The sequence below is a fragment of the Gadus morhua genome, chromosome 20 (genome assembly GCF_902167405.1).
Source record: "Gadus morhua chromosome 20, gadMor3.0, whole genome shotgun sequence".
NCBI lineage: Eukaryota > Metazoa > Chordata > Actinopteri > Gadiformes > Gadidae > Gadus > Gadus morhua.
In genome coordinates this window covers 3,899,032-3,925,642 of record NC_044067.1, presented here as the reverse complement: position 1 = coordinate 3,925,642, position 26,611 = coordinate 3,899,032, and the positions used below count along the sequence as shown (strand labels likewise).

At 47.0% G+C, this 26,611-nt stretch overlaps 2 protein-coding genes across 3 annotated transcripts; both read left to right on the top strand.

The window, feature by feature from the left end:
* Positions 1-265: 265 nt before the first annotated feature.
* Positions 266-16,341, top strand: LOC115533643 (glutamate decarboxylase 1). Its single transcript, XM_030344242.1, has 17 exons — positions 266-797; positions 1,721-1,814; positions 3,897-3,959; positions 4,970-5,125; positions 5,749-5,991; positions 6,250-6,340; positions 9,170-9,282; positions 9,411-9,526; positions 10,183-10,262; positions 10,373-10,427; positions 11,369-11,485; positions 12,209-12,273; positions 12,797-12,875; positions 13,308-13,457; positions 13,700-13,807; positions 14,274-14,363; positions 15,060-16,341. Exons 2-17 carry the CDS (start codon positions 1,727-1,729, stop codon positions 15,231-15,233), a joined length of 1,788 nt encoding a protein of 595 aa, XP_030200102.1. The 5' UTR covers positions 266-797; positions 1,721-1,726; the 3' UTR covers positions 15,234-16,341.
* A 4,417-nt stretch (positions 16,342-20,758) lies between these two features.
* LOC115532823 (Golgi reassembly-stacking protein 2) lies at positions 20,759-26,488 on the top strand. 2 transcript variants are annotated; one of them, XM_030342758.1, is made up of 10 exons: positions 20,759-21,015; positions 21,530-21,610; positions 21,992-22,195; positions 22,837-22,923; positions 23,124-23,254; positions 23,719-23,851; positions 24,088-24,196; positions 24,370-24,435; positions 24,613-24,756; positions 25,502-26,488. In XM_030342758.1, exons 1-10 carry the CDS (start codon positions 20,953-20,955, stop codon positions 25,747-25,749), a joined length of 1,266 nt encoding a protein of 421 aa, XP_030198618.1. In that variant the 5' UTR covers positions 20,759-20,952; the 3' UTR covers positions 25,750-26,488. The 2 variants fall into 2 exon arrangements, with proteins under 2 accessions (XP_030198618.1, XP_030198617.1); XM_030342757.1 differs by having other exon boundaries at positions 23,103-23,254.
* Positions 26,489-26,611: the final 123 nt, after the last annotated feature.

Sequence of the window (26,611 nt, the reverse complement as noted above, 5' to 3'; positions counted from 1 at the left end):
TTCACCTGCCTTTGGATAGCGGCTGGAAATAAGGGGTTTGAGGCAGAACGAATAGGCATCGACGCCGGTTTAAACACAATGCTCTGGATGACACGAGAAAAAAACAAACATATTTTGGAGAACGCAATTCTTTCAATGTGGATCAATGGAGGATCGCTCTGTTGTGGTCTCATTCTCACATCTCATTCACGTTAAGACGTCAACCTTTCCCTCCCCTTCTCCCCCTCTCCCCCCCCCCCCCCCCCCCCCCCCCCACACACACACACAGACGCACACGTAATGTGTTGCACGCATCCAACTTCAAGTCCATGATCGTGACAAGGAGTAAAAAAGAGCGAGGGATAAAAAATCGACACACAAACAAAAGTCACACCGTGCACAGCGTCAAACGTCGCCGTTGTGGGTAAATGTGCAGAGCTGAGGAGCTCGGCGCTGCCTCTCTCGTGTCCGGAGGAATACATGCAGCGGCAGGGAGCGAACTGCACTGACTCCTGCGTGCGTAATACATGGAGACTGACTCCTGCGTGCGTAATATATGGAGACAGAGCCGCAGGTTCCACATCTGCAACTCCTACCTGTTTGGTTTCAACCACCGAAACGTCACCTTGTCTGGATTAATGCTGAAGACTCACGCCTGAGCCCAGTTTCGTTCCTCTGAGTGTCCACATACACGCACACGCACGCCGGGATACGCACACACGCACACACAAACACACACCAGTTTCTCCTGAAAGGCTTAATTTGGTTGTTAATTCGCTTCCCTGGACTGCACCTGTCTGGACCCCAGCGTGGACACGGTAAGAGGCGTTATGTGTCTCTGTAGGCTGTAACAGGTTGAGATGTCTGTGGTCAAATGTTTATTTAGTGTCGTTGAAGATGATCTAACAGGTGTTTTAAAAATGAGCATTTAAAAACAATAAAAACAATTCCGGTTACCTCATTGAGAATCCGCGTAAAATGTGTGTTTGGGCTGTGGGTCCTGAGATTGGACACAGTTGTAAGTAATTTGACAAAATTAGATTGAATGGTTGTTACATAGCATCTTTTTCACATGACATTGACCTGATTCACGGTCACCGTTGAAGGAATCCCAATAATCCTGTATTTTGATAATGATATGCAATCAGTCAATTGCAATTCATATTTTTAAAAAGTAATTAGTGTGAGAGAACTGGAGGCTGTTTCCATTTATTGAGAATAGAGTTAATCACTGCTTCACATGCCAAAATAATGTCAAATTTAATGTTTAAAATATTGTTTTTATTCTCGGATAAAGACTCTGCGTTATTAGGTGTATTATGGGGAGCACAAATAGACAATATGGGATTTAAATCTGCCCCTCAGGATAACAATATAAAATCATTAATTAAAATAATCAGGATGCTATTTTTTCTGAGGAAATCTTGTAGTAGGCCTATTTTAACTTTCAGTCTAATTTGAGTTCTGGGCCAAATTGTGGCTGGATTGAATTTCAACTTGTAACACCTCGTTACGCACGCCGCCTGCACGTCTCCACATGTGTGCGCTCTGCGCCCACAAAGCCCTCCCGCCGAGAGGGGGGCATCATGGGGGGGTTCATGGGTGTCTGTAAAAAAAGAAAAGTTGAAAATCGTCCCTCCATGATTTCAGACCAGGGCTGCTGTTCAGCTTGAATAATGTCAGCCATTAATACCAAGTGCCGGCGGTTTAAAGTGAGGACTTTTACACCGTGTTGTCTCAGGAGCTCATGGCGGAGTCTGCTCCCCCCTGCTCGTCCTCCGCCGGAGAAGGAGAACCGGACCCCAACTCGACACATTTACCCCCACCGGGCTCAAGTAGGTCCACCACACATCACACGCTGTTTATCTGCGGATATTAGCTCCGCGGGCGAAGCCGTTCGTCGTTGGAATGGAGGCGAGAGCGGTGCCAGGTGAGGTGCCCTCATCCCCCCGACAAACCAGAACAACCGCCGCAGAGAGGACCCCCCCGGCACTCCCCCGCGGCGCGGAGGGACAGGTCCGCCGGCTCTGAGCCCTGGCACTCGACACAATTAGTGTTCCAGCCCCATAGGAGCCCCCCATAACAGACCCCCCCCCATAGCAGACCCCATAATAACCACTGCCTGCAGTGTGCGGTCGAGATGATTAAATTGTCAATATTTTATTATCATTCATTATTATTATTATTATTATTCCTATGATTGTATGTTCCATATAATATATATATATATATATATATATATATATATATATATATATATATATATATATATATATATATATATATATATATATATACACACACACACACACACACACACACACACACACACACACACATATATATATATATGTGTGTGTGTGTGTGTGTGTGTGTGTGTGTGTGTGTGTGTGTGTGTGTGTGTGTGTGTGTGTGTGTGTGTGTGTGTGTGTGTGTGTGTGTGTATATACATATATATGTAGGCTATATCTTTATGTAGTCAGCTATATATCCTGTGTTTATTTTTTATATGTTTAATTTTGGTATAAGACATTATTTTTCTCTATATGTATAACTGTTGTGTTTCGTTGTCATTAGTGACACAGCGTTGGGCTCTAGCCTCCTCGATGGGAGAATTAAGTTCCTTTTAATTTGGACTCATTAATGGCGCCTAATGGCTCCACTGTGGAGGAGAGGGGGGCTCGAGCCCTCCAGCTAAAGGCTGCTGTGCTTCTACGGTCGCCCATCACTGACTACCTTATTTTACAAATTAATAAATCGAAATGCACTATAAAATAAAATGGATTTAGGCCCACACACACACACATATAAACAGACGAAAACACACTTACACACACACACACACACACACACACACACACACACACACACACACACACACACACACACACACACACACACACACACACACACACACACACACACACACACACACACACAAAAGAGAGAGACAGAGAGAGACAGAGAGAGAGAGAGAGAGAGAGAGAGAGAGAGAGAGAGAGAGAGAGAGAGAGAGAGAGAGAGAGAGAGAGAGAGAGAGAGAGAGAGAGAGAGAGAGAGAGAGAGAGAAATAACAGTAATTATTTGATTACAATCATTATTGACTATAATTATTATTTTGATCAGATTTTGTCGACAGGCCTTTATAGCAAATCATTTGTTTCCATTCGCAGCAGATGCTAGTATACTAGACTGTAATATCTTAGAGGAGAGCAGCCTCAGATGTATTCAATAGGCCTCCTTCAACCTCCATTTCTTCAAACGCCTATTTTTACTTGTCTTTCTTTTTAAAAGATGGCTGATACGGGTTGTTAAATGGGAAAAAAGACTCAAGCAGGCCCGGGTTAAAGTGCCTCCGATGGGCTGTGGAGGGTAATGATGTAGGTAATGATCAAAAGAAAGCTGGGGTTAAATGAGGATGTAGTGGAGGTAGCCTCCCCCACACACATCCCCGTCCCTCCGTCCTTCTGTCCCTCCGTCCCTAGCCCCCACCGGCTAAACGCCCTGTCCTCCCCCCGGCTGGGAGCCCTTGATAAGGCGGAGGTCTTCTATCTGCCGGGGCAGGCCGACTGATGCGTGCGTTCTAACCAGCATCTTTACCACCCAATTAGATATACGGAGCGAGGAATAAATCACACGGCAGATAAATGCTAAATCTTTACAAAGGGTAGTCACCATAAAGCACACAGGACTATAAGAAGATACCGGGTCCAACAATAAATAGGCTGACTGAGGCTATGATGTATCCGACTATTAATTCAGGTTTTTTAGGAGAGGGATTGTTTTTTATTGTTTAGTTGTGTATCAATTTTTATTCTCAAATTTTCTTTTTGCATATAATGTATATATTTTTTAAAAATGCGTTTGGCTGTTTTTACAAGATTATTTGATGTGGTTTCTCATCATAATTATTTAAGGTTACGACGCGTGGTACGGAGTTGCCCATGGATGCACCAGAAAATTGGGCATAAAGATATGTGGTAAGATCCCCTTTTTAAACGTTAATTTCACACCATTATTTGGCCTGCTGGAGTAAAAGCCTCCCATTGCCTGGTCAGAGATAAAGACCCAGCACAACACAACGTTGTGTGTTTTATAGGCCATGCAGTCCTCATGGGTAATAAAGAGCAGGCCTCAAGCCTCTCGTTGATTGGCCCTAGATGGGTATAAGGCTTGTATGGTTATAAAAAAAAACTAAACTGAGTGAACCGTTGGCCTTTAATAAAATCATTTAAAAAAAATGATGATGTATGAATGGGAAATTTGCTTTGGCACGCTCTGATGGTCCTCTGGGATTGACTGGCGTGTGGAGGGTCAACCCAAGCCTCCAGGCTACAGTAGTTCACTAGGACCCGGACTGACAAAGGTGGTCAATGCCTCACTTGTCACTGACACCACCAACGATTTTTTTTGACTTTTTTGATTATTCAGATTGCCTCACATTGGTTTGCAAACAGTCAACAAACACAAAGAAAAACTCCCCCAGTATAGTCTACCTTGGCCTCTATTAAATTACATAATAATTCGGTTTATTTGGCCTACAGGCCTACATAGAATGGACATTGTGGCCTCAATCGATTCCTAGCCTGACATTCTCATGGGGTTTACGGTGATGAAGGGTGAGAGGTGTCGTGGGTTCTTCCTAAACCCATACGTGGAGCTCCGCAACACCACTTCCAGTATTGCCATTCACAAAAAGCCTCTCCCCTTTATTAACTCCACTCCTTGGCGGGCTGTTGGTCTGACAAAGGGAAATCTCCATTTTCTAATTAGCAGCGCATTGTTCGCATTGGTGGTTCTGTCCTGATGTCATTGGGCCCAGCCTCCCTCCAGCTCTTCGTCTATAAATTGAATCCTCGGTCTGTGCAGTTCCCCCCCCTCTCGGACCTGGGATCAGTAGAGCAGTAGAGCAGCGAAGAAGAGAAGAGTGCTGGTAAAATGTTTGGAAATGTCCCACACCCACCTGCGTCCCCGTGCTGTGATCATTTAGGATTCTTGCAGAAGAACAACAACCTTGACGACAAGGGCCGGATCGTGAGTTCTTTCCAGGAGCGCTCCTCCAAGAACCAGCGGTCGTGTGACAACAGCGCGAGAGATGGCCCATTCAGACGCTCCGAAACGGACTTCTCCAACCTGTTCGCCAGAGGTAGGAAAACACGGGGAAACAACACGGTTACAGAAAAATTACATGTTTTATTTTTATAATAGCCTACTAAGAATGTGCCTAAACATGTATTTAATAAAAAATAAATAATATTAATGATCAAAGTTGTATTTATAAATGAATAGGTTGGTGTGTTGAGACATCTCCTTTTGAGTACCACCACCATTTATTGATTGAGTTTTGAATTTTGACAGCCAGAGATTTCATCCATTTAACCAAATCATATATCTTTGTGTTATGTGTATTTTCTGTTTAGCCATTATGTTTATCATTTTTTATTATTGTTACACTATATACTGTATATATATGCCTATATACAGCCCACATATTGATTTCTATTTTTTCCCGAATGATAATATAATCATTGGTTGTGAACTAAAATAGGGCCTGAACTAAAATACAAATAATAATTTGATGATAGAAAAAAAAAAAAAAGAAGAAAAAAAGAACACTTATCGTTATCAGTTATCACGTCATAATGTCATGCCTTCGTAAATAAATAAAAAGCGGTCAACATGAGCTATGGTGAAGTCCCCATGCTGAAGACACAACTACACTGAGTATCCCTAACTATACGCAACATGTTACCCCCGGGGTCGCCCCAGATCTGCTCCCGGCCAAGAACGGCGAGGAGCAGACCATGCAGTTCCTGTTTGAGATCGTGGACATCCTGACCACGTACGTCAGGAAGACCTTCGACCGCTCCACCAAGGTGCTGGACTTCCACCACCCCCACCAGCTGCTGGAGGGCATGGAGGGCTTCAACCTGGAGCTGTCGGACCAGCCCGAGTCCCTGGAGCAGATCTTGGTAGACTGCAGGGACACCCTGAAGTACGGTGTCCGGACCGGTGAGAACAGAAACCCAATATGGGGTCTTAATTAGCAACAGGGACTATTGATTAGTATTGATGATCTGGAGACACGTTTCCTCAAATCCCCTGTTGTTCCTGTTGTCGTGTTCAGAATCAGAATCAGAGTTACTTTTATGACATGTCATTGTACAAGTACACAAGAGTAGAATTCTTAGGCTTGGTTCCTCAACAATCACATAGCAGCAAGTAGTAAACAAGCTAAGTAAATCCCATGTGTTCGTGTCTCATGTGAAGGTCACCCCCGGTTCTTCAACCAGCTCTCCACTGGCCTGGACATCATCGGCCTGGCCGGGGAGTGGCTCACGTCCACCGCCAACACCAACATGTGAGTGCAACAAACACGCGCATGCTGGACATGAGGATGGACTTTAAGGGCTGATATTATGTCACCAGGTGTGAGTGTGGTTAGCCAGACGTTTGACAATCTGCCTTTTCCTGAGTTTTAGGGACATCACAAGTGGTGGGTCCACCAATAGATTTACACTGGATAGATCAATCTACCAGCCTACCCAGTGGACTAGAGTAAATGTTGCATGCCGATGGATAATCACACTCAAACCCGGTGGCATAATATCACCCCTTATCACCCACAAGATCCCGATCCCAGTCTCAGAGGGAGATGCAAACGGGCAGAACTTGGACGGAATGAGGGGAACAGGACATCACCACGCCACCCCCACGGTGATGGTGGGGACGCGGTGGGAGACACACCACCGCCTCCCACCACGAGGCCGGATTATACGGGCCTGCAGGCAATCCAGATTGCATATTGATCGGCGCTCAGAGAGGACACGGTGTCTTGTTTTATGTAACACTTGTTTCCGAGGCCGGTGACAATAGCCCGAGCAGACGCAGCCTCTCCTGGGGTTAACGGTACCCAAAGTGAATCACCATTAAGGCAATTCACTCTGGTCCCTTGTTCTCCAGCCCCCCCCCCCCCAGCGGGGAAATACAGAGTCCCTCCACAACAGCTACTGAAGAGGAGGTCAACCCTCTCAGATAGAAATGGAGGCTTGGGTGGAGAAAGGATGCTTAACGTAAAATAAAGAATCTAAATGGAAGCCTGCAATACAACCTTCTACATGCAAAGGTATAGGCCTGGTTAATAGGGCCTGGTTGTATTTAATGGATTTACAAAAGCAGTGATATTACTCAAAATGGATGAAGAAAGGTAGCTCATAATTAAATATCACACAAATAAATAACAACATAATGCAGTCTCAATTCTAAAGGTTAATGGTGTTCATATTTATCAGTAATCGTCATTGAGTAATTTATCGTTTAGGTAGCTAATAAAGCAAAACAACTTAATGATGCAGACTAAATTCTGAGAGTGATTGATTTTCCCCATACATACCTAGAGATCCTCACTCATATTTGTCAAAAACGTGTCGTGGCAATTTATTTGTGAGATATTGCGTCTAGGACAGATGAGACTTCTAACCCGAAAAAGCACACACAATATCTTTTGAAAATGTACCTATTTAATGCATGCATACACCAGTCTCCTCTCGGGTAGATCGTGCCCTGAACACACAGAGTCTATTAACACAGTTTCACCCCCTCTCCGTGATGCAATCTTCTTTCCATCAACAGTGTGTTATTCGCATCCCTGTTGGGAGACGAAGGGTGAGCCCGGCAACTCTAGTTAACAAATGTTGACGAGCTAGTTAGCTCAACCCGAAAAAAAGCCAAGTCAAATCATTCAAAAGTAAACAACCTATGGATTTTTCCACTGCCAACCCCAGGGACACTCTGGCCTGCAGCTATAGATATTAATGCCAAGCTCATGGGCACTGCTGCCTCAGCATCTCCCACCGGGAAAGAGTCGTATGTGGTCCCTCAGAACCGACAACATATCATCACTTTTGCACTTTCCTGTAAAACTTTCTCGACTTCCTTCGTCGCCCCGGCTGAGGATGGAGCACCCTAGCCCACCGTTAAATCAAACACCACAACACACTCTGTCCTGCTTTCACCTGCTTCAGCAGCTTTCAAGAGGGCCGTTTTGAAACCCCTACATGGTGTTCCAAAAGTGCTTGGTCGTGCTATTATTAGTAGTAACATGGATGACTAATCGCTTCACCGCTATCAATCAAAGCTTTGTTTCGTCAATAGCTCTATTTGGTGGGGCTTTCATGGTGGTTGCCGGAATACATTGGTTGCTGTTCAGCCTTTGGTTCTCAGTGAAACATATGATTAACCTTTCCCGAACTCCTTCTATTTAAACCCTTGATCCAAGCGTGTCTATTATAGGCTGCACCCTGCTTCAGTAACTACCAGAATTCAACTCTGGGAGTTACTGATTGCGCCAAATAGGCAGAATAACATTTAAACAATATTGGACACAACTGTGCAGTGGCTATGATGTGAGTTGACCAGTGGAAAGGTACTAGGTTTGATTCCCAATGACTGCAGTCTACCTGGAGCAAGATGTCCTGCCCTAATCACTGTGAGTCTCTTTGGACAAAGGCAGCTGAAAAATAACCAAAGATGAAAAGTCTAACGTAAGATGGGGTATCTTAGGCAAAACCCTCAGTAATGACTTCAACCTGAAGGTGGGGGCTTTCTTACATTTTAGCAATTAACTTTAATTGATTGTTCCATCAACCAAAATTAACCCTGGCAGTGACTGCACAAAATAAATCATCTGTCATCTGTCAACGACTGGAATGAAAATAATTTAGCGCAAACTAGTGGTTTACTGAAAGTGCAAGGCTGACATTGTGTGTGCCAAGTAAGAAAATTGAAAATGTAAGAGGCTTAAAATGAAAATAGGAGATCATTTGAGGCAGCTACGCTATATTCAATCCAATACGAAAGTAGGATGTGTTTGTGTGTTTGTATTCTTGTATTGTTTCATTTCATGCCTTAATGCCTTTGTGGATACATATTTGTATAATTGAATTCAATACTTTTCTATAAAAACAACTTTCATCCAAAAAGTTTGATAATGTTTTGATGACATCCATAAGTTGCATTTGTTTGAGAAACTTTAAAGTGTGAATATGAATACATCTCCATGTACCTGGGAGGACGTATCGCATTGATTAATCACCAATCCTTGCCTGAAACGCATTTCCACAATTTGCATCAGTACGCCGGCAAAAGTGTATGACACCGATTCACGCTTTGTCTCCAATCGGATCTCCAGGTTTACCTACGAGATAGCTCCAGTCTTCGTGCTGATGGAGCAGCTGACTCTGAAGAAGATGAGGGAGATCGTTGGCTGGCCTGAGGGAGAGGGAGACGGTATTTTCTCTCCAGGTGAGAGATCTCGCAAACACATCTTCCTAGCCCCGTGTGGGCTTCCGCAACAGTGAGATACTCTCTTTGTCTGTGTTCCACCGATGCTACGACGCTCGACTTTAAACGTCCCCTGTCGTTGTCCGCAGGCGGCGCTATATCCAACATGTACAGCGTGATGATCGCCAGATACAAGTACTTCCCCGAGGTCAAGACCAAAGGCATGGCCGCCGCACCTCGGCTGGTCCTCTTCACCTCCGAACACGTGAGGAGAACAAGGCCTCTGTTGGCATGGTTACTGTAACCGTGGCGTTAGGATGATCAGAGATGACAATGCACCGAAAGGGCAGAGGGGAACCGAATAAAAAAATAAACATTCTAACAAAGTAACAGAATGACTTCAGGGTAGGATGGCGTGGCTAGGGCAGGGTAGTGTAAAGGTTATGGTGTTCCAATCCCAGCCGCAAAGCACTGGGTTCGATCCCCCGATGTCCGAGCCTGACCCGTGTGGCTTCCTGAGCTGGTAGTCTGACCTCAACGCCTGGTATCTGAATCCAGCGGACGCCTTTTTATGACTTCAATTGGAAGTCCCAAAGTAAGTCCCCGTAAGTGTCTGCTGAACATTAGTGCTGACTCAGCCCCACAGCCGGGACTACCGGTCCTCAGTCACTCGTTCAGGGATGGAAAACACTTGACACCCTCTTCGTTTTGGCATTAATGCTAATTCGGCCATTCCAGCTCTGTATATACTCCGTCTTATTTATGTGGGACTAAGTGGACCCTGGAGGCGAAGGGGCCGGCACTACTGGGCCCTGGCTAAACACAGTGTGCGCAACGCTGGGCTAAACGACGGTGACTAAACGCTGCATACTGAGTGTCTCTAACCCCCCCCCCCCCCCCCCCCCCCCCCTCCCCCCCCAGAGCCACTACTCCATCAAGAAGGCGAGCGCTGCCCTGGGCTTCGGGACGGAGAACCTGATCCTGCTCAAGACGGACGAGAGGTGGGTGGCGGACGCGAGTCACATGCGGGCGGCTGGCTGCGCGTAATTGGTTGGAACGTATCTCGATGTAGCCTCACGCGCGTCACGTTTGGTGTCCCTTCGTTCCACAGAGGGAGAGTCATCCCGGCAGATCTGGAAGCCAAAGTCATCGACGCAAAGCAGAAGGTAATTTATGTGTTGGAAACATTGGGGTCTCAGTTATGGAACGACATGGACTGAGCCCCAATGTACACATACCAGAGAAGATGATGAGAAAGAGGTTGAGGATGATGATGATGATGATGATGATGATGAGGATGATGATGAGGATGATAGCGATGATAACGATGAGGATAAGGAAGATGGTGGTGGTGATGATGAGGATGAAGACGACAACAATGATAATGGCAAGGATTACGATGAGGATGACGATGGTGATGATGACGACGTTGAAGATGATGACAAGGACCAGGATTACGATGATGATGGAGATGACGGTGCAGCAGGACCAACACTCACAGTGCGGGGAGAACTCAGTGTTTTTCCCCCTCACTGTGGAGCGAGGACAGACCAGTTCCCGAACAACAGAAAGGTCCAGCCTGAGGTTAATGGTTCTCTCTGGGTGGACGTGTGATCCATCCGCCTCCTAAAGCCCCTCACTGGACCCTGAAGCGCTGCACATACCGGGGAGGATTTAACGAGACATGCAGCTGGGAGGGCCCTCCCAAAGTGGAGAGTGGAGAATAGAGAAGGGGTGGATATGAGGACAGGGAGAATAAAGATCTCTGGATCTTAGCATGTTAAAAGGTGACATATTATACCACCAGGTGTGAGTGTGATTAAGTGTTACGAGACGTTTTGCAAATCTGCCGCTTCCGACATCACAAGTGGGCGTGTCTTCCTAGATGTATGACGGATAGATGAGCAACGCTTGCTACAGTCCACTGGGTAGGCTGGTAGACTTATCTATCCAGCATACATCTAGGTGGACACACCCACTTGTGATGTCAGAAGAGGCCGATTTTCAAATTGGCTTGTAATGGCTAATCACACTCTCACACCTGGGTGGTGAAATATGTCACCTTTAAACAGTGACTAACGTCACCCCGATGCTGTTGTTACCACAGGGCTACGTCCCGATGTTCGTGAACGCCACCGGTGGCTCCACGGTCTACGGCGCCTTCGACCCCATCAACGAGATCGCGGACATCTGCGAGAAGTACAACATGTGGCTCCACGTGGACGTGAGGAAACACCCAAGCCTTGACACCGATACCATAAAACACTGTAGGGCTGCGGGCTGCAGATGCAACCTAGGCTCACGGAAATATGTGACACTGTCACGTCACGTCATTTAATCTATTAATTCGTGATCTGGGCCACGTAACTTCAATTTTTTCTGTGCCAAAAGCAAAAATTGTAAACTCATTCTAAAAAGAAGAGATGAAGCAGCTACCTATTTTTCCGTCGCGGTTTGCCTACAGAGCAGCGCACCTGCATTAAATATATCCGTGAATTGTCACAATTTCTCAGAAACAAAGGTGAGAGTAGAAACGGGTGGCCAAAAGCTGTCATATTGTTAGAAATTTGTGCTTTTGGCATTGAATAGATTAAATGACGTGACAGTGTCACGTATTTCCGTGAGACTGGGTTGGCAGATAAACAGATAAACGCATGCTGCAGCCAATCACCGAGATCAGCTCATGTTTCTGTGTATAAACGAGAAGGGATATCATCAGTTATATTTGTACATTTCAAAACATTTTCCGATCAAATCAGATCAAATCAAACTTTTGTTACACAGAACCTTCCAGACAACAAACACGATTCAAAGTACTTCAGAGATTAAACACATTGATGGAATGATGACATTTTAAAAGACGACGTCACGATGTTAATTGTGGTGGTGACATTACTCATGCTATAACTGTTGTCAATCGTTGTTTATTGTTGTTTAATGTGTACAGGGTGCATGGGGAGGAGGGCTGCTGATGTCCAGGAAACACAGACACAAGCTGAATGGGATTGAGCGGTACGTTCCTGAATGTGTGTGTGAATCCTCAGCTAGTCAAAGGTAACCTGAGGTAACCTCACTTGGCTGGTCAGTCCTAACTCAGACAGGGGATTCTGGCCTAGGGCGGACATCCCTCTGCTAAGCGAAGGGATTTGGTGTATAGAGATACAGAGATTCCTCTGGGATGCGACTATGATGCACTAATATATCGTTAGTTTCAAATCTATTCACCATGTCTTTGTGGTTCATTTAGCTACTCAGAGCTCCGCCCCGTTATGTCGTTACAAACAGGTCATGCAGCTATTGTAGTTTTTGGTTTTAGAGTTTTGTAGTTCTTAATCGTGATTGCATGTTTTGGTTGTTCTCAGACTCAACTTTAGTGGCTTTGGATAAAAGCGTGTTGTGGAGTCTGACTGAATGTATGTATAAAACAGCATAGTGCGTGATGCTACACAGCTATTACAGCTTTTACATATTACATACGGCCTGGATGTACCATAGAATAGTATAGCTGTCTTACTGTGTCTCAACGTCTCTGCAGAGCAAACTCCGTCACCTGGAACCCTCATAAGATGATGGGAGTCCCACTGCAGTGCTCTGCCATCCTGGTCAGGGAGCGGGTAGGCTTTACACACATACAGACACACACACACACACACACACACACACACACACACACACACACACACACACACACACACACACACACACACACACACACATATACACACAGACACACACAGACATATACAGACACACACACTCACGCACACACATATACAGACACACATACAGACTTACATACAGACACACGCACCCACATGCACGCACGCACGCACACACACAGACACACACACACACACACACACACACACACACACACACACACACACACACACACACACACACACACACACACACACACACACACACACACACACACACACATATATATGCAAAGCATGCAGGCGAACACACACATTAATGCTCTATGTCGTCTCGGGTGCACCAACCCTGTCTCCCGTCGGCCTCTTATGTTTCTACGATCGCAGGGCGTACTACAAGGCTGCAACTCCATGTGTGCCGGCTACCTGTTCCAGCCCGACAAACAGTACGACATCAGCTACGACACGGGAGACAAGGCCATCCAGTGTGGACGGCATGTGGATATCTTCAAGTTCTGGCTCATGTGGAAGGCAAAGGTACCTGTAGTTCTGGTAGCTTTATGCCTTGTCTGTAGATGATGATTATAATGTGTTTGAGTCGGGTATTAGAGTTTAAGGAGTTTAGTTTGAGTGGGATGAGGATGTGGTCATATTTACCGTTGTAGAAGAGAGAACAACCTGAATATTGATAACCTTATTCATTAATATTAGTAATATGAATTCTCTCTCTCTCTCTCTCTCTCTTTCTCTTTCTCCCTCCGTCCCTCCCTCCCTCACAGGGAACAGTAGGTTTTGAGCAGCATATCGACAAATGTCTCGACCTGTCCGCGTATCTCTACAATAAGATCAAGACCAGAGAGGGGTACCAGATGGTGTTCGAAGGAGAGGTACTTCTAAAGATACTCTTTCCCTCCTCGTCTCAGCAGATACGTAACGTCCCACAATTAAAACCCTTTAAAATGGGCCGGAACTGCTAATTTCTCTGATGATTAAAAACCACGGGAACTCATTAACAGAGCTCCAGTTAAGCTGTGGCCTCGGAGATGGATCGTTGAACCGACATAACCGTCCCGCTACGCTACAGTTTGGATGATATACTTTGATAACATCCAGTTGGATCAACACTTCATCTGATAAAGCAAGCCTCAACTTAAAGCCATAATGTTTTTATAATGGTCCTCATCAAAACTTTGATTGAACGTGAACCCACCGAAACGTGGCCGCCTAATGTCCGACACCTAATGCACATTTCTTTTAGCCGATCACAAAAAAACAAGTGACTTCAGAAGTGCGTATTGATTCAGTGATCCTGTCCAACCTTTCTCATGGCCCCTTCATCTGTGTCTCCATCAGCCCCAGCACACCAACGTGTGCTTCTGGTACCTTCCGCTGAGCCTGCGGAGCCTGCCCGACGGCCAGGAGCGACGGGAGCGGCTGCACAAGGTAACGACCCCTGACCTCTGTGACCCCTCCCCCCCCCCGCTCCGACCAACGACCCTTCCCTTGCGGCTGGTGTTAGACGTTATTATGCTCATGAGAGCAGGGTAATGTAGGGAGACCAACCAGAAATGTACTAGGTTTCGATCCCCAATGATTTCCATGATGCTAATCATTCATCTTTACGGGTGTGTCGGACCAATGAGGGGACAGTTGGGGTGTGTCAGATCAATGACTGATCAGTGTGGTTGCGTTGGACCAATCAGGGAATCAGTATGGTTATGTTAGACCAATGAGTCATCAGTATGGGTCTGTTAGACCAATCAGTGATCAGTATGGGTCTGTTAGACCAATGAGGGGACAGTAGGGGTTTGTTAGACCCATCAGTGATCTGTATGGGTCCGTTACACCAATCAGGGAATCAGTATGGTTATGTTAGACCAATGAGTCATCAGTATGGGTCTGTTAGACCAATCAATGATCAGTATGGGTCTGTTAGACCAATGAGCTATCAGTATGGGTATGTTAAACCTATGAGTGATCAGTATGGGATCCGTATGGGTATGTTAGTCCAATGAGTGATCAGTATGGGTCTGTTAGACCAATCAGTGATCGGCATGGGTCTGTTAGACCAATCAGTGATCGGCATGGGTCTGTTTCGACCAATGAGTGACCAGCATATGTCCTCTCTCGCGAGCGCAGGTGGCTCCTAAGATCAAGGCGCTGATGATGGAGTGTGGGACCACCATGGTGGGCTACCAGCCACAGGGGACGAAGGTGAACTTCTTCCGCATGGTGATCTCCAACCCGGCTGCCACCCGCTCCGACATCGACTTCCTGATCGACGAGATCGAGCGACTGGGCTACGACTTGTAAGGGAGAGCGCCTGATTGGTGCTGGTGTGCAGAAGAGACCCCTCCCACTCCAAGGTCTGCACACCGTTGTTTGGATTGGTTTTGAATCCTCCGATTAAAGTTTAGCCCAACACCCCCCCCAAGCCCTGTGTTCTGGTAACGCTGTTTGGCCATTAAAGTCCTCTTTATTAATGACGTAGTGGCAAGAAAACCACTTATAATATTCCCCCTCTTAGTGGTGGACTTAAACATTTTAGTAATAACCACAACGTTGTAATTAAATCGTAAATTTAAAAAATGTAGAACTTAGCGGGAAACGTGTCCAGTGTCAACATCCACAGTATTGCTGTCATAAACATGATCTCACGTCCTGACTGTAGTGTTGTCTAATACCTAAATTACTTCCCCCACCAAAAGCATACCGTACCCTCACCATGGCGTCCTTTTCATAAAGACTGTGTAGCACAAGTACTGTAATCGACTGCTGTGTTTTTAGAGCTGCTCCTTTTGTCTAGACTGTGTATAGTATTTATTGTTACATTGCTTTTGTCACAAATGTGTCCCAGTTTTGTTATAGAAAACACAAACAGGCAGATAGAATGTAACGGACGAAACATTTTACTTACATTTAAGATATTGTAAGTACGGATAGGCTATCCGCTATTCTATTCCATTTTTAAGATATCCTCATTTCGATTGGAAATGTTTATCAGAATGTTTTAAAACTACGTATACGTCCTTTTGTGTATTTGTGAACCAAAGAGCACTAGTTACACATATGCATATATACCTGCCTCTCACGTGGATTAATTAAGATATTTATGTAGAGATATTTACCTTGCCACCTAAACTTAAGTGCAATCTATGTGATGTAACTCTATCATGTCCGTGTGGATAATGACTAAATGTTGTCCAGTCCAGCAGTGTGGTTCCCTGTGCTTTGATGAAGAGTTTAAATTAAAAGCACAATAATGATTAATCATCCCCTTCGCCCAAAACACTTATTCCGTCTGTCCTCCAGTTCCTCACGTAGTTAAAGCTTCTATCAGAGAGGAGGACGAAATAGGGACAAAATAAAAAATGAATGTCTAAGCTGCTTGGATGAATAAATGTGAAGAGTACATCGAAAATACGTTTTTCCTGTATTTATTTATGGTGCCATTCCCCTATTCGTCTACATTTTCTCTGTGTAAGAATGTATCTGTTTTCCTGTGTGTATTTGATGAATGTGAGTACTTATTGACGACTGTAGAAATAACACGGTCCACTGGTAGGGTAACGGACTGGAGCAGAGACATCCAGCCCGGTGCATTCTGTCTCGGCTACGTCCCGCGGCTCATTACCAAACCACACACACCGTCTCAAACGGACATCATCGTCACCCTGCTCCTTCGAAAACAACCCAAAGTTGTTGTAAAAGATCATACACACCCTATAGTGCTAGACTTTTAACATTGAATCGTTCTGAATTGTATACATTGATGTATGTGTCTGTGTGGGTCCTCCATATACTACACATACTGCATTTTTTTTTTTTATAAATTGACTGACGGAGGACATATGCATTTACTACTAGGCTCTGACCATTCTTCCTCAAATTTCAAGAATTTGGACAAACACTGCCTTTCATCTTGTTCCTAAATTGTAAATTGTGCCGTTAATTCATCATTCTACAAACTGCCGTCTATGTTTATACTGTTGGCATTTTATAGTATTTATATTTCTACATAAAGCTGTATTAAATAGTTTCTGACCACTAGGGGGTCAAAAAGGACATTGATAGCAGGGGTAGTCCTATAGGTAAGGCCTAAACATTTGCGTTTCCTGCAGTTTAATGTTCAGTCTGGGTCTCTCAAAGTAAGCCTACTAGGGAGTACTATATGCCCTGAGTGCCCTATTCAAATCTCTTTGGTCTCTCTTATTTTCACCAACCGTTACCCTCAGATTCATCGCCCTGAGGGAAATATTATTGGCTGATGCTCTAGCAGCTGGGATTTCATAACCCCTCCCCCCTTCACATTAAATGCACCACACTTTTCATTACTCCACCTTTTTAGATATTTATCATAAAATGCATTAGACTGTGCTCTCTTAACATTTTTTCCCAGGCAGCCAATTTCAGGGCTGTGCTCGGCTGGTTTTAGTCCCCGGAAAGGGGGGGTGGGGGGGGCAGCGGTTTGACTGGCTCCACTCCCGTTCTCCGCCGGTGTGGCTCTCTTTTGTTTCGCGGTTGAATGCAGCGATCATTATGGAGCTGATGTCACGGGCTGCTTTGTAAAGTTCGGAGGAGGAGGGGGGGGGGGGGGGGGATGACGTAGCGATGGGTGGGTGGGGAGGAGGAGGAGGTGGAGGAGTGTTGGGGGGGGGGGGGGAGTCGCCGGTTGTAATGGGCGAAGAAAAATGTAACACGGCGACAAGACTTTCCACAGGTAAAGAAAAGGTGGATACCCATCGCATGGTGGTTGTCTTTGCTCGTTTTTGAAGATGGCGGTAACGTGATCATACCTGGGGTCTGCTGGATTGTGCCAAAATGATAATTACAGAACTAATGGGGTAGCAGGTGCTGCAGAAGCTGGGGATAATTGAAGGCTAATGGAGCTAAGGTCTCCTCATGTCACAGTCTAGTGACTCAATGTGTGGTTGGATCACCTCCAGAAGTTACATCATCAGAGACAATGGGGTTGGGATGTCTGCTACAACGCAGAATGTTATTATAGCTATAATGCCGTATATGTAGCCTAGCTGCTGCAGCCTATATAAAGAGAGTTATTTCATTGATAGGTTCATGATTCAGCTTTCGGCTACTACAGTCCTATAGACTGGTAATGGACGCCTGATGTTATGTTCAAATCAATATAATGATATTACGCGGTGTGCGCTCATTTGCTAAGCTCATCAATTCTAATGACACATTCTGTTAGACTTTAAACAGATGCCGCGGAACGCTGGATTTAACAATAACAAGGAAGACCCGTTTCCTCGTTTCACCTTCAGTGGTATGACTCTTAGAAGGAGGTGGGGGAGGTTTGGGGGGAGAGATGGGGGAGGAGGAGGTGGTGGAGGAGGGGGAGAGGTGGGGGAGGAGGGGGAGAGGTGGGGGAGGAGGGGGAGGAGGCGGTTCACCAGACTGTGTAATGCCCTTATGTCTGTCTCTGGAATTACCTGCAGTAGGGGCCAACCGCTACGCAGATACATGGAGTTATGTTTTCTCCTTTCGACATTGATGATGAAACCTCCACTGTCCCCTTCACGTTACAACTTCAACGTTGTCGTCGTTCTGTCCTCTTCATTTGTGCGTGCCTGTGTGTGTGTCTGTGTATGTGTGTGACACACTGTGTTTTGCTTTGATTTCTCAGAGGCTTTCTCTGTGTCTATCAAACTGAACCACCTCCTTTTCATTCTCCTCCTCCCCCTCCTCCTCCCCCCCCCCCCCCCCCCCCCCCCCCAAATCCTCCTCCTCCCACATCCAGTCAATGACTTTGTGATGTGCCAGACGTTTGTCTCCTACCCCTGGGAGTCACTGCCACATTAGCTCCCTGATAGATGCTGATGTTCCCATTGTGAGAGGCAGGGCTAATGAAATGGTAATAATATTGACTGGGCCCAACACTCCCCCATCCACCGCTTCACTCTCTGCACAATTTAGCGCATTAACGACGGCTTATTCACAGTTGGTTTTAATATTTAACTTTCACTAACACATTTTTTTTATTTATATATATTTTTTGTTTTTTGCATTAATGTTAATAATTTCTGACCCGAACCAAGCCAGCCAATAGCAGCCCTGTATCTCTCCTCCTAGACCAAGCCAGCCAATAGCAGCCCTGTATCTCTCCTCCTAGACCAAGCCAGCCAATAGCAGCTCTGTATCTCTCCTCCTAGACCAAGCCAGCCAATAGCAGCTCTGTATCTCTCCTCCTAGACCAAGCCAGCCAATAGCAGCCCTGTATCTCTCCTCCAAGACCAAGCCAGCCAATAGCAGCCCTGTATCTCTCCTGCAAGACCAAGCCAGCCAATAGCAGCCCTGTTTCTCTCTTCCATGTATCTCCAGACGTATATGACTTTCAGTTTCCTGGCTGGACTCTCAGTCCTGAGGTAATGGTGATTGCCTATGGTTGGCTGAATAGCCTCCTCTTATTTGCCACATTCCCCCTTTGCAGTGGAATTAAAGGTAATAAATAGCACAGGATTTGCAGACCGTTAAACCAAACCCTAACCTGACCCTAAAACCAAACCCTATAACCAAAGCCTAAGACGTAAACCAAACCCTAACCTGACCTTAAAATCAAACCCTAGGACTAAAACCAAACCCTAACCTGACCCTAAAACCAAACTGTATCGCGGATGAGCCTGTTGTAGTCAGTTGGTTCTGTTTGTGGAGTAAAACCACACCCCAACACCCCAAACAAAACATATTTATAACAAAAAGATCTAGTTTTCGTCAAGTCTCCTTCATGTCGGGTAGGAATATCAAGAATATCCCAAAGCAAAGGCCCTATGTGTGCTATACCCATGAAAAGGGAATGAAAGATGTGAAATCGGCCAAACATCCAGGCCACGGTGATCAAACGCCATATAGTGTGTGTTATATAGTGTGTGTTATAGAGTGTGAGTCACAGATTCAAAGACATCCTCCCCCGGTTCGCCCTTCAATGAGAATTCCGTGAAAGAATCGCGCCTCATCAACAGATCAACCTCGGAGCGGCGGAGAAGGCAAGGTGAGTGCTATCTGACATTCACACAGACAGGCCCGCGGCATGATGGATGGGAAAAGTAACAGTCCCCGACGACTTTATATCGAATTATTTGATAAGACCCACTGCAGCACAAAGATATACAATTACATATTTATCAATCTTCTCCTCGAGTCTACACTCCGTATGATGGGGGATGACGATAGCCCTTATCAGCACTCATAGCACCCTTCTTTCTCCACCATCTTCCCTGAAGCCTCCCCACCAGGGTTGCCAGATTGGGAGGGAAATCGGGCCCAATCTGGCAACGCTGCTCCCCACCCTAACACACCACCGCCGTGATTATATGATGGAGTTGAAGTCCCAGGTGTGGAAGGAAACGTGCGGTGAATATTTAAAGCGCTAAACAACGCGCTTTTCAATTACAACGAGTGGCACGGCGCAGATAAAGTATCCGCCCGCATTACTCAGCCTCTGAATCCCGTCACATTAGTTGTTTTTTATGCAGCTGTACCAAACACACCATCCATTCTCCTCCCCATTGACACCATCTGATCAACGACCGTCCATATATTAAACCTATCCTATTTTACCATAGGTAACCCCTACCTATTAAATATGTTTATTAACTATTAGGCTAATTAATGTGTTTTGCGGGTTGTTCAATTTGCAATGTCCACATGAGTATCGGTTTATTTTGGGAAAAGTATTCAAATTGTAAGTTAATACAGGTTGCTTCGAAGCCACGCACGATGCACAGGTGGTCGAAGTGTGATGATGCGGGATGAGGGATGCGTAGTTGCATGATGCGCGATGCGGGATGCGGGATGCGCGGTGCGTGCGCCCCACGGCGTCCGCGTGTGAGTGTGCACCTCACCGGAAGTGCTTGGATTCCGGGACAGCAGCAGCAGGAAAGAACCACTGCACTGTGCGGCGTGTGTGTCGCCGTTATAAACTCCTCTCTCTCTCTCTCTTTCTCTCTCTGCCTCATTCTCCCTCTCTCCAGGGGCTGTGTCATCCAGCAGCCCACCGACCCTCCAGGTAGAGATGGGGGGTTCTCAGAGCGTGGAAATCCCGGGCGGAGGATCTGAAGGATACCACGTCCTCAGAGTAAGATGTTGAACCGGGCAGATGGCTCTCTGACGCGCGGCTGGATGGGTTTCAATCAGTGACTGAAACACATCCACGTCCCGCTCAGATCTCCTTTAGATTCTCCCTCGGCGCTGGAGAACCAATGGTCCTCAAATAATATAAAGCATCCATGGATTATCCGCATCGTTATTTGCGACAGAACGTATGTTACTGCTGCCGGGTAACTGTCAGAAATCGTGGCTATTCATGGCGACTGCAATGATCATGAAGCGATTCTGCCGTAGTCGCGTCTCCCATATGGTCCTATTTTACTCTATTTAATCACAGTCAATCCTTCATGTAAAATGGTCAAAGTTAGCCCGTGTTAGCACAGCAGCAACCGAATATGTGCACATAGCAGAGAATTCAGCTTGGCAGCCCCAACTCAAGTATACCACAAATATCCCTGCGTCAACATTTTGTTTTAGTCCACCTGTTCAACTCCATGACTAATCCCCATCAGGACTAAACCCCATGACGGTGTTATTTCCAGGTCCAAGAGAATTCTCCTGGCCACCGCGCTGGATTGGAGCCGTTCTTTGACTTCATCGTCTCCATGTCAGACACCCGACTGGTAAGAACAGAACGCCAATCACACGCCTGTAGGCGGGACCACCAGGGGTGATGCGTGAGAGACCGGTGGGGCTACAACCGGTAGAATCAGACGGTTGTGGGTTATGGTCGTTCAGGTTAAACAGGACGCTGGGCGTGTGATTAAATGTAGCAGGGTATCCTGAGTATTGCTTATCGATCCCGCTAAAGAAAGGTTGTCAGTATTAACCGAGATTGAGTCATGCATTTCAAACACACTCACACATACAGGCGCATAAACACACACACACACACACACACACACACACACACACACACACACACACACACACACACACACACACACACACACACACACACACACACACACACCTCCACTGACGAGGATCTCGTTGTTGGGCAGAACAAAGACAACGACACGCTGAAGGAGCTGCTGAAGGGCAGCGTGGAGCGGCCCCTCAAGATGCTGGTGTACAGCAGCAAGACCCTGGACGTCAGGGAGACCTCCGTCACCCCCAGCACCCTGTGGGGGGGGCAGGGCCTGCTGGGGGTCAGCATCCGCTTCTGCACCTTCGACGGCGCCAACGAGAACGTCTGGCACGTGCTGGTGAGGGGGGGGAAGAGGCTGAGGGGGGTGGGGGGTGAGGGGGGTGAAGGGGGGTGATGTGGGGGTAGGGGCTGGGGGGGGTGAGGGGGGGTGAATGGGGTAAGGGGTGAAGGATTTAGGGGGGCGGCTACTGTGGTGAGGGGGCTGAGAGCCATGGTCACATTCAGGGCATTGTAACTTATAATAAGAAGAACAGAAGAAAAGAGAAACGATAATATATCCCTGCTGGTACAGTAAGGATGTTCATAGGACCAAATGCCAAGCACTAACATCGCTAATTTAACCCATTCCCCGCACACAACAGAGACAGCTAGGATAAGATGCTACACAATGCTAAGTACTTTTTTTTAAGTGCCAGGACGTATAACATACAATAAGTGCGTACATTAAGTGCCAGGAAGTACAATATACATTAAGTGCTTAATGGCTGTGCAGAGTCTAGGTGAACTCTGAACATGTTCATGTCAGTAAAACATTAATGCATTATAATGAATGAATAACATTTTTACTTCTATAACATGTGTACCGTGTTCACATGGGACTGCACAAATGACACACACGTTATTTAAACAGTGGCGATTGTAATTTTTAAGAAAGATGCAACAAATCTCGACATCCCTTCATCATATTTTTCTTTTTAGGAGGTGGAGGCCAAATCTCCGGCAGCTCTGGCGGGCCTGAGACCCCACTCGGACTACATCATCGGGGCCGACTCGGTCATGAACGAGGTACCTCTCGCACCGAGACCTGGACGAATCCTCTGAGACACCCTGGGCCTGGTTCACCTGTGGCGGCCATCTTGGCTCCAAACGCCAGCTGGTAGCCGAGAGAGCGTTTGGAGCCAAGATGGCCACCACAGCTGAACCAGGCCTGTTTTTGTGCTTCGATGGCAACTGTTGACTCGAAGCTTGAATCCTTCTTCAAACAGAGCGAGGATCTGTTCTCGCTCATCGAGGCGTACGACGGGAAGGGGCTGAAGCTGTACGTGTACAACACCGACACGGACAGCTGCCGCGAGGTGGTGATCACCCCCAACTGCGACTGGGGCGGGGAGGGCAGGTGAGAGGGGGAGTGGAGGCCGGCACAGACGCACACACAGAGCCATGTAGACTGACACACAGACAGACGCACACACAGAGCCATGTAGACAGACACACAGACAGAGCCATGTAGACACAGACAGACAGACGCACACACAGACCATGTAGACAGACGCACAGACAGACGCACACACAGACCATGTAGACAGACGCACAGACAGACGCAGACGTGCAAACAGATACACACACACACACACACACACACACACACACACACACACACACACACACACACACACACACACACACACACACACACACACACACACACCCCTTGCTCAGGAAAGTTATGAAATGCTTGTAAAAACCCAGTATGTCCTTTTAGCAACGCATCCCTGCCGTAGGAACTCAACACAGCATTATTTATTTGACAAATGTGTGAACTGTCCCGATTGCCCCATCCCCGTCCCCCCCCGTCCCCAGCATCGGCTGCGGGATCGGCTACGGCTACCTGCACCGGATACCCACGCTGCCTTTCTCCGAGGGCAAGAAGATCAGCTTCCCTGCCCCGACGGCCAGCGGAGCGGCGGCACCACCTAAGGATGGCTTCACAGAGGTCAGGCTTAGAGGAGACGTTTACTGCTGTGATCCAACAGCGTCGGGGACTCAATCGAAGATATGGGTTATCATCAAAGTAGCATACTAATATTACGTTGACGGTGTTTAGGTATTAATTGTCCTTTTTTTTTTTTAAAGATACTATGTCATAAAAAGATCTGTTTTCTGTGTAGTGGTAGTTATGGTGCATTTTGAACTACGGTAATCTTGAGCGGTTGTGGGTGCGATTCCCAGGTTCACCTGTCGGCCGTGAGTGTCGCGGCCTCACCTGACGCGTCTCCGTCTGTGGGCGGGGTCACCGTCAGCTCCGCCCAGCCGCCCGCCCTCAGCGCCTTCCAGACAGGTACACACACACACACACACGCACACACAAAACTAACTTAAACACAGTTTGCACTGTTTTTCAGTGAAACTGTGTTTTGCACAACAAGGGTCAGTGTCTTTCGGGGTTCGGGGGGGGGGGGGGGGGGGGGGGTTTGATCCGATAGTGACTGCTGTCATGGCCTTCTGTTCCAGGAGCTCCTACAGTCCCGGTTCCTCACCATATCGCCCCTGGACCCCTCCCCCCTGCCGGCCTACCGGGTCAGTCCCAAGTACCACATGGCTTTAATGGAGCTTGTCTAGATCCATAGCAGGCATACGTGCATACGTATCAAAACGCTTTAAGTACGCACGTCCAGCGAGGCATGAATGCAAACGTGTGACATCATAAACCGGCCTCACACACATCGTAAACCGCCCTCTGTCTTCGTCTTGCAGGTTTAATGCCTTTACCCGGACGCCTCCCTCCCCTCCCACCTCTCCCTCCCCTCCCACCCCTCCCACCCCTCCCCAACCTCAACATCACCTTGCCGGAGTTGAGCAGGCTCTCGCTACATGGCGTCAGCGGGCTTCCCCCTGCAGGTAACCCTGGTGAAGTGTCGCTGTGGCGTTCTGTCGTCTCAGTCTCGGCTCAGCCTCAACGTGCACGCCAAGGAATGAGCTCAGCTGTTTACCTAAGTTCAGGCTTTATGATTCGAACTGCAGGAGCCATGTTCGCTCCTCCAGTTAAAATGGAGAGCAGCGGCTGAATAAATACATCGCAAAACTTGTGTAACTTGCCCAAGTCATTACGAACTTGAGCAAGTTACATGAATACAATCACAGGTGAAGACGATTACTTGAAGTTTCTTAGTTATGTTAAGGACAAATCAAGACCCAGGACCTTTAAAAAGAGTCCCAACACCCTAGCCAATGAGCTGTCCTGTTCTTTAAAAGAGTCCAACACCCCAGCCAATAAGCTGTCCTGTACTTTAAAAGAGTCCAACACCCCAGCCAATAAGCTGTCCTGTACTTTAAAAGAGTCCAACACCCTAGCCAACGATCTGTCCTGTTCTTTTAACGAGTCCAACACACTAGCCAATGAGCTGTCCTGTTCTTTAAAGAGTCCCAACACACTAGCCAATGAGCTGTCCGGTCCCATGTCCTCATGGACAAAAGGCTCTGACTTACAAGCAGCACGCCTGCAAGGGCCGGCTTCTGTTTCTCTGCAACACGTCTCCGGAAGAGCCCATGATTCTGGTCGTGGACGTCGCTGCACAGCTCAATAAACTTCAAGGATGTAAAGTTCACCCTGTTTGTCGTTGTCTGGTCTTCCCCCCCCACCCAGGTCTCCCCCCGCTGGCTCCGCTCAACCTGCCCCCTCTGCCCCCGCTGGTCCCGGGGGCGAACCCCCCCCTGTCGGAACGGGTCCTTCCGGGCGCCGGGGCCCCGCCTCCGACGTCCGGCGTTCAGGAGCCCGTCGCCATGGCGACCCCACCGCTGTCCTACCCCATGGTCCACGGCTTCCCCCATCAGTACAGCGCGCCGTCGTCAGGGGCGACGCCTCACCCTGGAAACGTCACCGTGTCGTCGTAATGGACGCTCAGTTTACAACACCGATCAATACACTAATCCCCCCCCTCCAAACACACGGTTTCGCCGGTCGTCGTAAAAAAGTGTTCAAGCGTGGGGCGCCTGGTTGTTTAGATATTTATAATGAGCCGAACCCTTTGGCTTTCTTCCCACTGGTCTCAGTAATAATTTAGTGAGGATGGCTGGACTGAAGATTAAAGTATAAGGTTTGAGGATTATGGGATAGCATGCCGGAATGCAAGGTTAGCGCATAACACTCGAACCGGAGTCCATTTCATTCCTGGCCCCTTGTGAACGTGCTCGTCACGTTTTCACAACCCAGCCAAGTATTTAAAAAAAAAGAAACTATTTATGGTGATTAAGTGCCAGAATTCTTCAGGAGGAGACGTTAAAGGTTTATATTTACTTTGCTGTATATCATGTTTAGCTCGGGGATCTTGTATAGCTTATAGCGGTTCACTTCATTAAGTGGTTTTCCTCATATTTCTTGTTGAGCCAAGTGTTCCTAAACAGGATGGGGAATTTTTCTCAAGTACACGACACTTGACTCAAGCAGGCTGCTGTCCGTGCCTTTATACACGATTAGGCTACAACTATTGAAAGTAAACCGCAGTACCGCTCGGACACCACACGATGGCAGCAGAAGCTCAGGAGTGACGGCAGGACCCCGCAGTTGACTATGAATGACGATGATTGTATTGCAGTGATCGATAATAAAGCAGTTGTGCTTGATAAGACCTCAGCTCTAATTTCCCAGCATTTATTTTTTACTCTCAGCCAAACTGTACACAAATAAGATCACGCCACCCTGAGCAATAGCAACATCTAAAGCTGCAAAACGGGACACAGCATGAACCTCAAATCG